Source organism: Pezoporus wallicus, unplaced genomic scaffold (genome assembly GCF_028554395.1).
Source record: "Pezoporus wallicus isolate ANWC-B61680 ecotype Strahan unplaced genomic scaffold, APGP_CSIRO_Pwel_v1 contig_3710, whole genome shotgun sequence".
Taxonomy (NCBI): domain Eukaryota; kingdom Metazoa; phylum Chordata; class Aves; order Psittaciformes; family Psittacidae; genus Pezoporus; species Pezoporus wallicus.
The window spans coordinates 3,884,549-3,900,148 of NW_026640315.1; the positions used below are offsets into that span (position 1 = coordinate 3,884,549).

Genomic DNA, 15,600 nt, shown 5'->3' on the forward strand with positions numbered 1-15,600 from the left:
TAAAGCATTTCTAAATCTATACCTGCAGGAATAGTAAGTTGGGGTGGTTGTAGAAGAGTAATAATGATTAGTTTCAAGTATTTTTTCCCCAGTTGTTGTCATCCCACTTGCACATGGGAGCCTTCATTCACCCTTGGTGTTTATATGTTCATGTATTTCCTCTCAGGAGAGCTGGTGATTCTGCTCTCCTCCCCCTCTGCCTCCCAAATCCAGATGTTGGGCCAGGTTCACCCTTAGCTGCAGTGCCTGCAGGATCGAAGGAATTTGGTGTAATGAGTGAGTTGGCCCACAAGCATTGCGTTTGGCTTCAAAGAGTCTCCTGGAAAAGAAGAAGGAAAATTAGCTATTTGGGGCATGGTCGTCCCTCCCAGGGAGCAGCCCTGGCCTGCACGCTAGGAGGGTCTCTTCCAAATCTCTTGTTTTCCTTCATCTTTGCTTCTGCCATTTTGCTTCTTTTTCTGACCCATTTTGAGAAAGTATCCAGAAGAAGAAACAAAAAATGACTTGTGAAATACAGAGGTAGAAGGTTGGACATGCAGGATGGTCCCTGCTTTCTGCCTTGAAGGTTTTCTCTGAGCACATAGTCCAAAACAACCTACAGGACTATCCTGCCCACACTAAATTACTGAAGACTGCCTCAGCTGGTCCATTCCCCAGTATAAAGAGAACAGAAATGTTATTTAAATGACACTGCACGGTCCAGCTTAGAGCTTTTCCTGCAAGGTGGATGTTTAGCAGACTTAAGGTAACGCTCATATCTATGTTTGTCCACAGTCTTGTCTCTCCCATTCATCTGTTAGGACTTTCCGAAGCTGGAGCTATTGAGGATGTTTTTGTTTAGGGGGCTTTGGTCTATTTTGCAGACAAATATGTTGCAATTTGTTTGTGTGTCTTCTGTGGGCCTGGTTAATTCATCAGTTATGCTTATCTCTCCAAAAGAAAAATCGGAAAATGACAGCTCTGACATATTTCCAGTTGTTATGTCTTGGCCAGCCTACCTGTAAACATGTTCATCAAGTATTAACAGTAGCTAACGACTTGTCAGCCCATCAGGGAGTTGAAATATTTAAGGCTTTAAGGCTGTGACTGAGAGCTTGCTTTCTGTTTCTACCAAATACTGTCTGGATCAGAATTGCATAAAACATCAAAATCTGTGCTGGGGCTATTACAAAGGCCACTCCTCTGAGCTTTTCTGTGTCTATAAATAAGGAGGAGAGAGGGTTAAATGGTTTCTGGTTTTCATTAAAAGGAAAAATCTTGTGTTTTGATTCTGTAACAACAACAAACAAATGAATGAGACATGAAAAAACATTTTGTTGTGCTTTTAATTAAAAGTAAGAAGCTGTTTCTCGTTATGGCTTGTTGGGTGGTATCTTAGTGCTCCATGTTTGTCTTTTTTTCAGTGCAATGTCCTTATAACTCTTGAGTCTCAAAGAGTGACTGACATCCACGAAGCTTAACTCTTTGTTACAATAACCCTGTAGTGATTGCACAGAGTTAACCTTTCTTTAGTAGAATTATCCAGAGAGACAAACTATGCTGTAAAGAAGAGGGGAGAAATATGTTAGAAGGAGTCTGATGGCAAGCCCTGAGCTGTCTAGAGGCGAGTGTGGCGCTGTTGTTTTTAGGGAGCTTTTTCATTCCAGTACTTCATGTTCTTGCATGAACTTGTGTTTACTCCTGTTTACTCTCTCGGTCCTCTTTACAGTGTGAGCAGATGCAATCATGTTGTATCTGTGTTGTTTCATCAGTCTGGCAGCGTTATCTGAATGATGAGTTCCAATCCAAATGAATGTACATTTGTCAAATGTGCCTGAAAACTTCTCCCACTATGACTGACCTTAAATAATGTTATCTTTTCCATAAAGCTCGTCCTGTCTCTGCTAAATGCGGTTGTCCAGGACAATGGTCCATGTGTTCAGTAATGCTACACTTCTAGATTGGAGTGTCAGAACTGTATCATTTTCCTTCACGTCAAAATGCTGGATGTTTCCTTCAAAAATCAGATGTCCACCTTCTTGAAACATACGTAATTATATTCATGGAAAGTGCAAACTAGCAGTAAATTCAGTGTAACTCACACTTAATATATAGGGGTTTATATATATGTTTTTTATATATATATATAGCTCCATGACAGTAAAAGCAGTCTGGGAAGGTTCTTAGGAAATTTGGGTGTGTCCAAACCTCTTCCTTGCAAAGCAATGCTTGAAGTTTCTTAAATCTCAGTATTTTGAAACTCTGGGAACCACCTTCCCATCAACTAATCCCATTTAGGTTCTGTTCCTGCATCGTTATACTCTTGTACTGTATCACTTGCTTGTCTCTGATACATACCTAGATCAAAGGCAAGAGTTCTGATAGAAGGTGCTTTCATTGTACTAAAACCATTTCTCTTTCTTGAGTCACGCGGCTTTGTGCAGTCGTCAGTCATAGGTAAAAAATCTGCATTGTTCCTGCGGCAGACTGTATGTACATCCTGTGAAGGTGCAATTAAAAATGACACACATCACCGACCACTTAAGCATGTGCCCTAATGAATGGCGGAACTGAGCCATGGGCAACAAATTCTGCTGAACTGGGGCCTCTACAAAACTTCATGGTAGTGATCTTTTTGCTTTATTACCTAGATTTCTTTAGAATACCTCTTTTTATCTCAGATTCCTTTCATAGGGGTAGTCACCCCAATGCTGTACACTGAAAAGCTCCAGAAATCTCTTTTGAGAATTACACGCAAGAAGCTTTTCAGAAGACCCTAGTCTTTTCCTTACTTGTTCTAATGTTTTTAACTATAGAGATGGATTGAGTATGATGTAAAATTTCTGATTGGGATTAATAGAGGAGAGAAAGATCCTGCTGTTCGCACACAACTGAAGTAGCAACACCATAGATACTCATACCATAGGAGTACTCCTCCAAGCAGTCAAGTCACAAATAGAGTCTTAAAGGAGAGAGATTCTCTGAAGACAGAAAATCAATTATGTTCAATGCATGAATATTACTGCGGAAATGAAGGAGAATACCAATGTGGATTTCCAGCCCTTTAATTTCTTCTTTTCCTTAAACAGGGAGTTATCAGAATATAAGCGAGTTATCTCCCTTGTAAAAATGGGAGAAAGGAGTTATCTGAATAAGGATGTTGTAGAACTGTTTGGGATAAAATGGAGCAGCTTAGTTTGTTAAGTGGCTTTCACTCATGTTCAAATGCAAATGGGAGTGATAATTGTAAAAGAGCTGCGATTCAAAAGCATTCAGTGAGTTCGTGTGCTTAATGTTTATTATTCTGACTTGCTCAATTTTTTATGACTGCTGGATATTTACCGCATCCAGCCTAACTTACTGTTTCCATGCCAACTAAATATATTTGTTCTCAGACGAGCGCTGTGATGCATCGCTCTGAAATTTCAGTTGCTGTGCAGCACAGAGAGCTTCTAACAGTTGCCACACCTTCTGCTCGATGGGAATAGTGCCACTGCCTGCAGATCTGTGGAGCTCTGAGCAAGGCTTCGTGAGACAGAGATGAGCAACCTATGCCTGTGTCCAGGGTGTGGGTCCCAAGTAGTTCTTAATACAACGATGGCTGGAAGGCTTGAGTAATAGTATCCCTTTACTTTAGGGGTTTTGGTCCAAGGGGGAAGAGCTTTAAACTGAAAGACGGTAGATTTAGGTTAAATATAAGGAAAAAATGTACTGCGAGGGTGCTGAGGCGCTGGCACAGGGTGCCCAGAGAAGCTGTGGCTGCCCCATCCCTGGCAGTGTTCAAGGCCAGGTTGGATGGGGCATGAAGCAACCTGCTCTAGTGGAAGGTGTCCCTGCCTGTGGCAGGGGTTGGAACTGGATGAGCTTTAAGGCCCCTTCCAACCCAAACCACTCTGGGATTCTATTATTCTATGATTCTGTATTTCTTTTCAGATTCATTTTTAAAGGTATCAGAGTTTTAAATGCAATCAGATAAAATCACAGAAAACCTTTGCCCTCACTTCCATCACCCTGTCCTGCTATATATCCTTTGCAAAAATCACGTGGAAGCAGTTGAATTTCCTCCACATGAGCAACTGTTTGGTGCAAACCCAGCCTCCCTCCTGTTCCAGGACTTTTAGCACAAGTGCCCTGGCTGATTGCAAGAGCCAGGCAGTGCCTCCAATTCCCAGGCTTTCTCAAAGGGTTGGCTTACTCAGATCATGTTAGAGTTCTCCAAAATCAGGCTAATAAGCTCTAGATTAGGTATTTAAAAATGGAAGTTGGCTTTGTGGGCAGCTGCAGGTGAGGAGGATTTAGGCATCCTTTGTTTTGCAGAGCCGAGGAACACTTAGACTGGGAAACAACAGTCAGCACGCACTGGAGTTAGTGGTGATACTCTGCCATTTGCTCTGGTTGTTTCAGCCCACATCACTGAAACACTTCCAGAAGTCTTCCCCCAGAGACCCATTCTGCTCCCACAGAAATGGGAAGCTTAGTCTAGATTTGAATGATCTTAACCACAGAAGTGATTCACAGAGAGCAGCCTCTGCACTGTCACTGCCTGCGGAGCCGGCGATTAACCCCTTGGGCAGGCTGTGCTGGCACCAGGGCTCAGCAGGCTCTGCTGCCATGGGGGACTGAGGAGCTGGAGTAAGTTTCCACTGGGACTTGAGAGAACAGCCATATTGTCACTTTAAACCAGTTCCTGTATGTGACCAGCGCAGGAGAGGATGTATTGGAAGAGTGTTGTTTTTCCATAGTTCTGCATAACCAAGGAGGGTCCTTCTGTCCATCCAGCCCTCTGCCGACACCCCAGGTGCTCGCTCAGGAGGGTACCATATACTTCAGCTGTTTTCCTCCCAGAAAGCATTTCATATATGCATATATATTGTGCAAAATGTGGGAGACAAGCAGCCAGGCATAGCTCCCCACAAGCTGGCACCTGAAGATCTGCTGGTTCCACGGCTGCAGACAGCACAATAGAAGATTTCTTGTCAAAATACTTGTGGTGAACACATTTCAAGTTGAAAATATTTTTATTGAAAAGAAGATGTTGAAGAGCCACGGAGAAGCAGTGAAGAATGTGATGTGAGTGGCAGCACACTGTGCAGCGTATACAGCAGCCACTTCTTAGCGTGATATTCTCTTTTCAGACTTCCCAATAGAGGCTGATGGGGAAGAATCAGATTGATTCTGGTTCTTTCATGGATAGAGGTGCCCATATAGGTGGATGGCAATCTTGACTTCAGTACCATAAAATGACTACTGACATTGCTTGGAGACCACTTTTTTTTGGTTATTCCACTTTTAAAAGTATACCACTTTTACTTTTGTTAGTGTCTACCATTACATGCAATTCTATTGATATATTGATTAATTACCCCTCCAATTTTTAATTAAGGCTGAGATAGACTATATCATAACTTTGCATTTGGCATTTTGCAGTTGCACAACATTTTCTTTAGCAACCTGCTATGAAAGGACTGCAGAATTAAATCGAAGATAGTAAATTATACTGTATAGCATGAAGTTTCAGATTAGCAGAAGGAGATGGAAGCTGAGATTCAAGCACAGGAAAACAGATTTGCAGGTGGGATTTGAAAGGAGCTGGAAATCAATGGAGTTGAAAGTTCTCAGGAGCTCCATATGGCAGGAACTGCAGGAGTGAAGGCTCTCACCAACTGTGCAACTGTCAAAGGGAGAAGAGAAAGATGGTGCTGATGTATGTGTGGAAGTCAGTGATCAAATGTTAGCTTCAGTAATCAGGCACAACTGGAAAATACACAAATATATACCTACTTCATAGGACAGAATGAATTACTGGAATGAAGTGGCCAGCTGGAGAAAGACTCTAAACCAGAAACTAGAGAATAAATAGCTAAGAGGAAAAGGAATTTTTAACTAAAGAGGACTAGAAGCATATGCTGGCATCCAGGAATTAGAGAGTATTGTAAAATGTCAGTTTCTAGCTCTTTGTCTTAAGTAGCAGTGAATGAGAAAGATCTTTCAAGAGAGCAGTACATCACTTTAGAGCGTCTGTGGTTTGCTTGTGTATTATTATGGGAATTTTGTTCTTTCAGAAGTGTTTAAAGCAGGACTGCAAGGGACAGCGATGCTGGTGTTTAATGCAGGGAATTAAGAAACAAGAAGAGATGGGAATGCAGGGAGGAGCCATTCAGATGACAGCAAAGAGCAGAGACATCTAATCTCCAGTGTGGGCTCTCAGCAATGCCAGCTCAATTAGGAAACTGTCCCATTCATTTTTTCTAGGTGATGAGGTGCTTGGATGGAGCTAAAAAGACTGAAGAAAGACCAACTTTATGTGATCTTTAACATCATTTCAATTCCGAAGTGTTACTTTGTTTGCAATTTCATCAGCACCAAATGCCATCCATCAGAAGTCCATTCAGGAAGCATAGCCATGGCTGCCTCCTGCACCACATCGTCACCCATGTCCAAAGCAGAGCAGACTCTTACCAACTGTGAGGCTTTCTCTTCCTAGCAGCTTGTTTTCCAGTTGAGATGCTGATTAGATTTTTGTTCTTGAAAGAGGGGAAATGGTGATAGTAAAAGGAGCTTCTGATTATTATCTACAAGGATTTGCTTGTTCACACAGTCAGTGTGAAAATGCTGAGCCTAATCCTGCTGCTGAGCCTTGTCAGCTCTCACTGCCATTAGCGAGCTCTCAGCACCTTTGTGTATCACACCCTGGAACCTTGACTTGCTGAACCTCCCCAGGATGGAAGGGATTATATAGAAGGTAACACATGCTGGAATGTAAAACTGAAACGCAGAAATACATTCCAGTGGTGGTGTCAGAGATGCTTATAGCTTTAGTTCAGGCTTAAATATCTTGATAGCGTTTTAGGAATCAACAGAGCCAGAAATGAGCACCATGTGTTTTCAGCTTTGGCCCAGCAGCGCTGGTTAGTGGCGGGCCTGGTTTAGGTTTTGTTCCTCTAGGTCAGGGTGTGTGAGCTGTCTCTCCGAGCCCCCTTCACCCCATGGAGCAGAGGATCATCACGGTGCAGCAGTGACCATTCCAGCTGATGAAAGGACAACACTGACGAACTGAAGGACCTAGGGCTCAGGGACAAAGATGGCATCTGCGATGAGTCATTTGGAAGGAGAGGAAAAGAAGTCAGGGATCCTCCAAATCCCAGCTGGAACAATAGCAGAGCCCTGGAGAGGGGGAGGTTGAGAGAACAGCGTGAATTTTCTAGCCACAGCATTCCTGGTTGTTCTATGGTGTTGACAGTGAAAGCTTTTATTCCTCTCCAGCTCATGTAATCCCAAGAATGCTGTTCTTGCCATATGCAGCCCACTGGTGTTTTTTTTCTTTGCCTGCCTTCCCTTCCTTTGCAGCTATGAATGAGACAGACTCAGACTGCTTAACTACAAACAGAGAGTTTTCCAGGTGGGAGATCTTGGTAGAGAAAAGAAAGATACTGAAATACAAGCCATTGAAGCAAGAAGGGCTTTTCGATGCAGGTTTGGGGGAAAAAAAAACAACTTAGAGCAGAAAGCTCAGTGTGCAGCGAGCAGCTCTGTGTAACTGGAGGTCCCTGTGCGTTAGTAAAACAAAAAGGCAAAAATGTTTTGGATGCTCAAATGCTTTACTAGCTAAAGACAGAGAAAGAAAGAGGGTGGCTATGCCACTAATTTCTGTTTTATTGAAACTATCAGAACAGGGGAGGTTCTCCAGCAGTATTTCCTCAGTGGAGAGCAACATGGTGTACACTTGACAAAATAACTCACTCAGCTGATCTTGCTCCATTGCTCTATCCAAATTCATGCGATTTATGGCGTTCATTACTTTTCTTACGAACTTGAGAACATTTGTATCAAGTTGCATTCCGTTTCTCTAAATCTGGATGAGCCATATTTCAACCTACATTGCACAGTCAGAACAGAAATTCCCACTGCCTGAAATAAGACAGGATATGGACCGAAAAGCAGTGGATATTCCTATTTGATTATATCATGAAAAGACAAGTGTTCAGATCTTCATTGAGCAAATGGATGCATCAGTTGATTCTTCATTAGGGAAAGTTGCTTCAGAAGATTTCAAGCTCCAACAACAGAAACCTGAGAGACTCATAATTTAAGGACATTCAGATCTCAATGGATTTGGTTCCTTGGATATAGACCAAGTGTCCCCTGGGCTGATGGAGGAAGGGGCCCATAGAGACTCAGAGCAGTTTCATGGGGTTACAGCTATGCTCACTTTGACGTTGAAAATGCTGAGAAGCAAAGGAGGAATCACTGCAAAGGAGAGCACAAGCAAACAGTGATTAATCACTGACATTCTTTGCGTTGTTGTTCGGGGTTTTGGGTTTTGTTAATTGGGGTTTTCTAATTGGGATGGCACTGCAGTAATTTGTCCTTTGCTTGCCCTTTCCAAAGTGCTCTCAGAAAATTGCTTCAGCAATCTTCACACCACCTGAATGAAGTTGACCTACGCAATGTTATTGTTATTATCCTCATTTAGAAGGCTGAGACTTTAGTCTGAGATTAAATGATTTGCCTAAGGCTGAAGGAGTTATTTTTACCTTTTTGGTACCCTAACCTGTCTTCAGATTTATTACAGCAGATCTTTCATGTCTGCTTTCAGAGATGCATATTGCAGAACAGATGCATAACCTTTTTAAAGAGATTTCTCTTTTCAAGAGCTTTATAACACCATTGTTTAGAGGAAAGGATTCGAGAGAGTCAGGCTATTACTTATCTCACTCCCCCTGAAACACGGAGAAAATTTGATAACAATAAATGATCCTAATTACGCTTTTTGGTCACTATCCTCGTATTTCCTGGCACACATGGAATTACTATCCTTCATACGTATCATAAACAGGCAGAAATTAAGATACCAAAAAAACACAACACCTTTTGATTCTCATCTGACATAAAATGTTAACTTCATGCCCTTCAAGATGAGATCTATGTTTTCTAAAGGAACTCGAACAACTCCTCTGTGGTCCCTTCATTTCCTTTGGCAATGGATACTTCAGAGTTACTTTTGCATTTTCCTTTGGTTCAAATAAAGTAAATTACAGTTGGGAGAGCTGGAGAAGACTGCATTTGTTTAGTTGGATGATAAACTCCACATCACAGACCTCTCACAAGTAAGAAGGGGAGAGCTGGCTATTGGGAAGCTGAATAAGATATGGTGTGGTTGTGGCTGTGCACAGAAGAGAAGCAGAGTATCCTCTGCCTGGAAGGCTGTTCTCAGCACATGAATTAAAATGCATCTGGTCATCTTGAAGATACTGTATTTCTTCTGGATGTGCTTAAATTATTTCTTTCAAAAAGGAGAGTGACTACAGTGCAGCTAGATGCCAATGGGACTTGTTCCATCAGTCCTGTGCTCCCATCTGCTTCAAACTCAACCCAACAACACCCCTCTTTTAGGATAAAGAGCTGCGAAACTGAATTGTGCCACCTGAAGACTCCTTGGAGTAGTAAAGAAACCCATCATGCGCTATTGAGAAGCATCAGACCAGGCCTGACTGCTTGGTTTGGAAAGCTCAGGCTTGAATGTTTCTCTTCTGGGCATCAAAAACCAACTTTTACCTCTTTCAAGAACCATCAGTGCTCAACTATGACAAGTTCTCATTGTAGCCTGTGGAGTTGAAACTTCCCTTTCTGCATCACTTATAATTGTGTGAATATTTGTCTCTTCTTGTTTTCTCTAATCCATCGTGTGACCAAGCACACATGAGCTATGTGCCGCAGCCTCAGCTTTCAGTTGTTCCTACTGACACCAAAGATGATTGATGGTAAAACTTTAAACCTCATATGTTAGCCACCAACCTGAGTAAACAAAGAGCAGTGTGGCAGCTTAATATTAAAAGCTATAAAAAACCTTCCTGGGGGTTCCTGGATTAAATCAACTCACCAAAATGGATTTTCAAATAAAAAGAGAAGCTTTCTTGGGACCGAAGCAAAACGAACGCAACAGTAAATGAAATAGAGCTATCCCCATCCAGCAGGCTAAAGCCCTCCTGAGGGCTGAAGAATGGCAATTTTCAACGTCTCTCAAGAGTGCAAGAGGAGACACACTATTTGTGGATCCTAGGGAGGCAGCTTGAGGCTATGAAAGAACAAAAAAGCCTTTAAGGCACCAAAAAAAATAGAGAGAAATCCCTGCAGACCCAGCTTTCATTGGTCAAAAATAAGTGTTAAAAACTCCCCATTCAAGTTAGTACACATTAGCCCCCTATATATTATTTTTCAGTTATAAGAAGTGATTTAGGGTTTTGCCATGCACTATTTTAATCTCTTGGGTCAATAAACCTTGGTAGTAACTTCAGCCAAAACCACCAGCATGTTGTTTATCATAATGTGACAGGAAACAGCTGGGATCTTATTTTCATCTTACTGTGATCCAATGATTAGTGAGCACAGTGGAAAGTAACGTGGTTTGTCTTAGCAAGCAAACAAATTGCACTTGTATCCCAAAGTGCATGTCTTCTCTGTGAAACAGAGGAAGAAATCGGCTCCAAGCAACACTTCAGCTACCAGGGCTTGTTTCTCATTCTCTTCCTCCATTTTCAGCTGACCCCGTAACATACTTCAAAGCACAGTATTTCTTCCTGACTTTCAGAGAAACACCTTTATCAAATGGGAATAATCCCCTTGCTGCTTTGCAGAGTTAACAGCGAACGTGGTCATGGAAGCATGAGTTTAGAGGACACTTGCAGATTAAACTGTTAAAACCAGTGACCTGGTTGAAAAAAAGATTGATGCACAATTAGAACTGTATTATTTCAGTCACAGAGCTGTAGTAAAGTTTGTGCTGCATGTACTTAGAATGAAACTTGCTTGACTTTCCTCTAGGTAAAATTGGAGTAAGGGGCTCTTGCTGTGTGCCTGGCACCTGAGGAAGCTGGCATCAGTCCCCGATGCTCTATAGGCATGGCTAGGTTGTGGTGTAGGGAGTTATATCAGAGCCCAGGCTCAGCGCCTGACATCCACATCTCTTGCGTGCAAGTGAGGGAGAGTTTCTGTGCTGGTTGGGTCACCCCAACATATCGCCAAAGTGATCATACAGATCCTTTTGCTCATGAAATAGATCTTTATTATTCACAATGTGGGAAATAGAGGCATTTTGCTTTTCTAGCTGCCTCTTTCTGCTCCCATCTCACCAAAAGCAAATGTAATGTGTTGAATTAACTGAAATATACGTTTCTGCTCTATCAAGGTCCCCACCCAAATGAGCTGTTGGCTCAGAAAATATTTATCCTGGCAAAGCACCTATGCATAACTTTGTGAGCCTTTATAGAAATGGTAGAGTGAATTTATTGGTGTAACTTTCAAAACCATAAATTCTGATCACAAGCTTCTATACAGGCAGAGTTCAAACAAGGTTTCCTGTCTCACCATCTCTTTTTTTTTCTATAGATTTACATAGTGGCAACACTCACTTGCAGTTCACAAGGAAAGCCTCTAATTGCCTATTTGCATAGAGATGTGGAGATTTGTGCTGCCTGTCGGAATGACTCATAGACCTTTCCTAAAGTTTCATCAGATTGTTTTATTCCTTTTGTATTGATAATTGTGTTATGCATAATGCAGATTTTGGCACAACCTGCTTTTTACCATGGGCTGGTACTTGGCACGTCTCACGCTGAACTTGCTGTGCGGTTCTCACGTGTCTCAGCGCGTGCGCTCCTTGCGAGCCGGGAGCTGGAAGCTGGAACTCGTGGCTTCTTCAGCTGGAGGGCTGAGGTTTTGATTTGTGGTTGCAATGGTAGATTTAAGCAATTTGGTAACTAAAACAAAATAAGCACAAAATGGCGTTGGTGTGTAAACCGTTGGAAAAATAGATTCAGTTTGAAAGTTTAAAGATAGTTTATAAGTTAATCTGATATTGAATCTCTTTTATCCTTTATTTACATGTTCAGCTGCTGGGCCAGAAAAACACCTGAGTACTTGTTTAATTTGAATTAAGAGGTTAATCCTATTGGAAGTTAAGTACAGATGGGAGGCACTGATTCAACCAAGTAATAAAGCTTTTCCTGGGTCAAGGTTCAGCAAATACAACCACATGGGAGAGATATAAAGCACAATCCTTCCGGCTAATCTCCCCTCATATACCTTTGCTTTGTAACTGTACTGTTTACTCAGCATCTGTTGAATACAGTTATAGACTAAAATGTCCTCCTTTAGAGAGTAACCATTTTGGTGTGAACATCTGATATCGTGACATGTCTCAAACCTAGTTGTTGAAGTCCTTTAGCCTCAATGAAGTCGAGAAAGACACAACACGCAATGAAAAATATTGCATGATGAATAAAAAGTCCTTAAAAGCACCTACAAGATGAGCAATGTTGTAAACAGATCTTGGGAAACAGTAACTCACCTTGTCTGACGCAGTAAGGGGCAAATATTGTTCTAGTGACCTGGTTCAGATGCCACCAAAGACAAAAAAACTGATTATCAGTTGCAAAGTATATGTCTATATAAATGCTCTGTTGAGATAGATTTAGGAATGATTATTGCTTCTTCTGCCCATGTCCCAGCAAATGCCTGTTTCCTTTTCATTATTTCTTCCTCCTTTCCATATATTCTTTATTCTTAGTGTTTTCTTTTTCCCTTCTTCTTTTTAACCTCATTTGCTCTTTACATGTTTTTGCTTATCTTTCTTCTCTCTCCTTCATTTTCCATTGACACCACAGTTCTGTGTTTATTTGGACCCCAATTTGGGCAAAAGAAGCAGCTTCCAAGAGTAGCCATCTATATATAAATGTATTTTTGTTCTGTTACAGATGACCCATATACGACAAGAATATGAAGCCACACTCAAAGGCCTGATGCCAGCGACTTTGAGACAGGAACTTGAAGACACCATTGTATCTTTGAAATCTCAGGTAAATTCTTATTATTCATCTTTAACTTTTTGAATTGGATAAAAACCATCTTGTCTAGACAAGAAATTCTGACTGTCTAAAACTTAGCCAAAAATACTGAATAAGTCTCAAACCCAAATCATGGCAGCACTCACATGCTTCTCAGTCATCTCTCACAAGGCTTTTCTCCTCCAGTCTCCTCACCTTGAGAGCTACCACATTGTATCTTTTGATCCCAGATTTTGCTTCCGTTGGCAGTTGAAAGGAGAAATTATGCTGTGCTCAGTATCAGGACTTTTTCTCAACCTTTCAAATAGAGCACACGGTTATCTCTCATCTTCCTTACCCGGTTTCTCCTGAAGGAATCGTTTAAAGGTTGCATGTAAAGGGTGTAGAAGAGAATTGGAAATAATTTTCTTTTCTTTCCAGCCTATATAATAAAGAAAATGGGATATAGCATTTAAGATACTAGTCCAAATGATCAGTGTGTTATTTCTACATTTTCCTGTCTAAAGAGGCTCTAATAACCTTCTGTAATGCTTTGTCTTCAATATTTAAAGCACTAGCTCATCTAGAATAATGCAGAATCAATATTATTTCTATGAAACAGACTTTTAAATTGGCTTATAGAAATACCAGTATGTCATTGTGAATAGGGAGCTACTAATGAACTGGGTGTTTTTCTTGTTCATGGTTCCTGCAGAAGTTATTTGTGCTTCCTATTCTGTATATAGGGAGTTGGAAGAAAACAAAATGTCATCATTGCCTGAACTCACGTGAGGAAGGGTAAATAGCTACAAAAAGAGGTGATCATAGGTGTGGAATAACAGTAACCCAAAGAAAACAGTGTCAGTGTTCGCATATGGCCAAGGGCAGGACTGCATTTAAATGTGCTGGGAAGGACTGGGATCTGTCCTGGGCTGGAGGGAAGAAGTGAGAGGAAGACAGGGCAGTGCAGGTGACTCAGAGCTTGCCATGAGCGCTGGGAAGAGGGAAAGCCCTGAAGACACAGGATAGGTACCAGCACACGCCTTATACCAACTGTCAGAACCATTCTTCAACAAATTACTCATCCACAAACTCCATTTCTCTTTCTTACGCAATCTCTCTCCATGGAGATGGTTGGGAATTTATTGTATTTGGGGGGGTTCCCCCTATAATTTTTCTTTACAGCACATAAGGGTTATTCTGTAGGGTTTTTTTCTATCCACGGGACACTTCCCCTGTGCCTTTAATAGAAGCAGGAAATATTCATAGGGGAAACGTCCATATTCCTGTGTGCTGGTAGTGACACAACTTCAACACTGTGGTTGTAAACCCTCTGCTTACATATCAAGGGATACCTAATGGAAATCATTCTCATTTAAATGGTTGTGGGAAATAAGGAGTTAAGGATCTACTGGGGAGATCTATTTCCAGTTGATAGTAGAAAGCTATTTTTAAAGTGTGGTTGTCTATTAGCACTGTCTGGTAGGAAGCGTTACTCCGGAGCCAATGCAGGAATACCACACCTTTTAATGAGTTAGAAAGAAAAAACAGGAGAATCTGATACCCACCTGCAGGGCCTCTGTAAGCAGGAGCAGCATTTCAAAAGAGTAGAAGTAACTACACACACGAAAACCTGGGTGCTATCCCAGAAACACATTGCTGCTGGCTGTATTTCCAGTGGGATGCTGTCGGCGCGGACCACTCAGTGAGCAGGGCTTGTACTGAAGCACAGGTGTCCCGGTCTTTGAAAATAGTTGGAATTCCAGTTTGAAAACAGCAGACAAGAAGGGCAGTGGAATCTCTGCACCTGTCAGGATTATTTATTGTTGGAGGAGGATGAAGAGGATGGGCTGGGTGAAAACACTGAGCAGTGATAAAAATAAAGAAGAAAATACTTGTGGCTTGGGCAAAGTGTTCTAACACCATTGCTAAATATAAAGGACGCTGCCCAATTGTCTGCTCCAGGTGAGTCCTCCAGGAGGGGTCTCAGTGTATTAATAAACATTCATTCTCATACACTTGAAGTCCAGGTGAGAACCTTCGTCACAAGAGCAAAAGCACAGAGATCAGAGCACAGGCATCATACACGAGTTGACAGTAGAAGTGGAGTTCCCAAACCCTTGTATAACCCATATGGTACCACCAGCTGAGTTTAAAAACTGTTTTGCCTCTGTTTCTAAAGGAGTAGGTAGCGTGCAGCTGGAGCAGGGCCAGGGAAGCCATACTAACAGTCTTCTACCAAGCATGAATTCTAGTTTGCGGCTGAATTGCTTTTTATTTCGGCAGGATAGACCAGAAAAACACTTTTTATGAAATGAGCCCAAATTTTGTCCATCATTTTCATGGGGGTTGTATTTTACAGGTAAATATTCTGCAGAAAAGAGTCTGTGTCCTCCAGGAAGAGCTGAATGTCTACCAGGCCAGGAGGTACATGATTATCTTTGATCAATTTGTACCATTTCACACCTGTGGATCCCAGTTATTGAAGTTTTACGGCTTAATTAAAACACTCAAATACAGTTGCAGCTTTAAAAGATCCTTATTTTCAGTAAACAAGCATCTAAGACCTTTCCCACTGCTTAGTCAGTACTATTAGAGCAAGATTAGAGAACTTGCAGGTGCATTACAAGTCTGGGCTTTGCCTCGACATTCATGATGAGACAGTGGCTCAGTGCACAGCTGCAGCTAGGCGGTGATGCCACCTCCTTTCAAGATAGAAAACAATGATGCAATGCATAATATTACAGATCACATCTTCAAAGTACCGGATCTTCATGAGCCTGAGCTTTTTTTCAGCCGT

The 15,600-nt window shown here is 41.6% G+C and overlaps 1 protein-coding gene across 5 annotated transcripts in view; it reads left to right on the forward strand.

Moving 5' to 3' along the window:
• The window catches only part of CEP112 (centrosomal protein 112), a 183,394-nt gene that overhangs the window by 140,600 nt on the left and 27,194 nt on the right, over positions 1 to 15,600 (forward strand). For 4 of the 5 annotated variants that reach the window (XR_008973402.1, XR_008973403.1, XM_057418590.1 and 1 more), the window contains 2 exons: positions 12,732 to 12,833; positions 15,163 to 15,227. Coding sequence is in view for 3 of the 5 variants with exons in the window: in XM_057418590.1 (XP_057274573.1) it covers positions 12,732 to 12,833; positions 15,163 to 15,227 (167 nt within the window). In the remaining 2 variants the exon portion in view is untranslated. Of the gene's footprint in view, positions 1 to 3,374; positions 3,503 to 12,731; positions 12,834 to 15,162; positions 15,228 to 15,600 lie in introns of those variants that run through there. The other variant, XM_057418591.1, reaches the window with a different exon arrangement.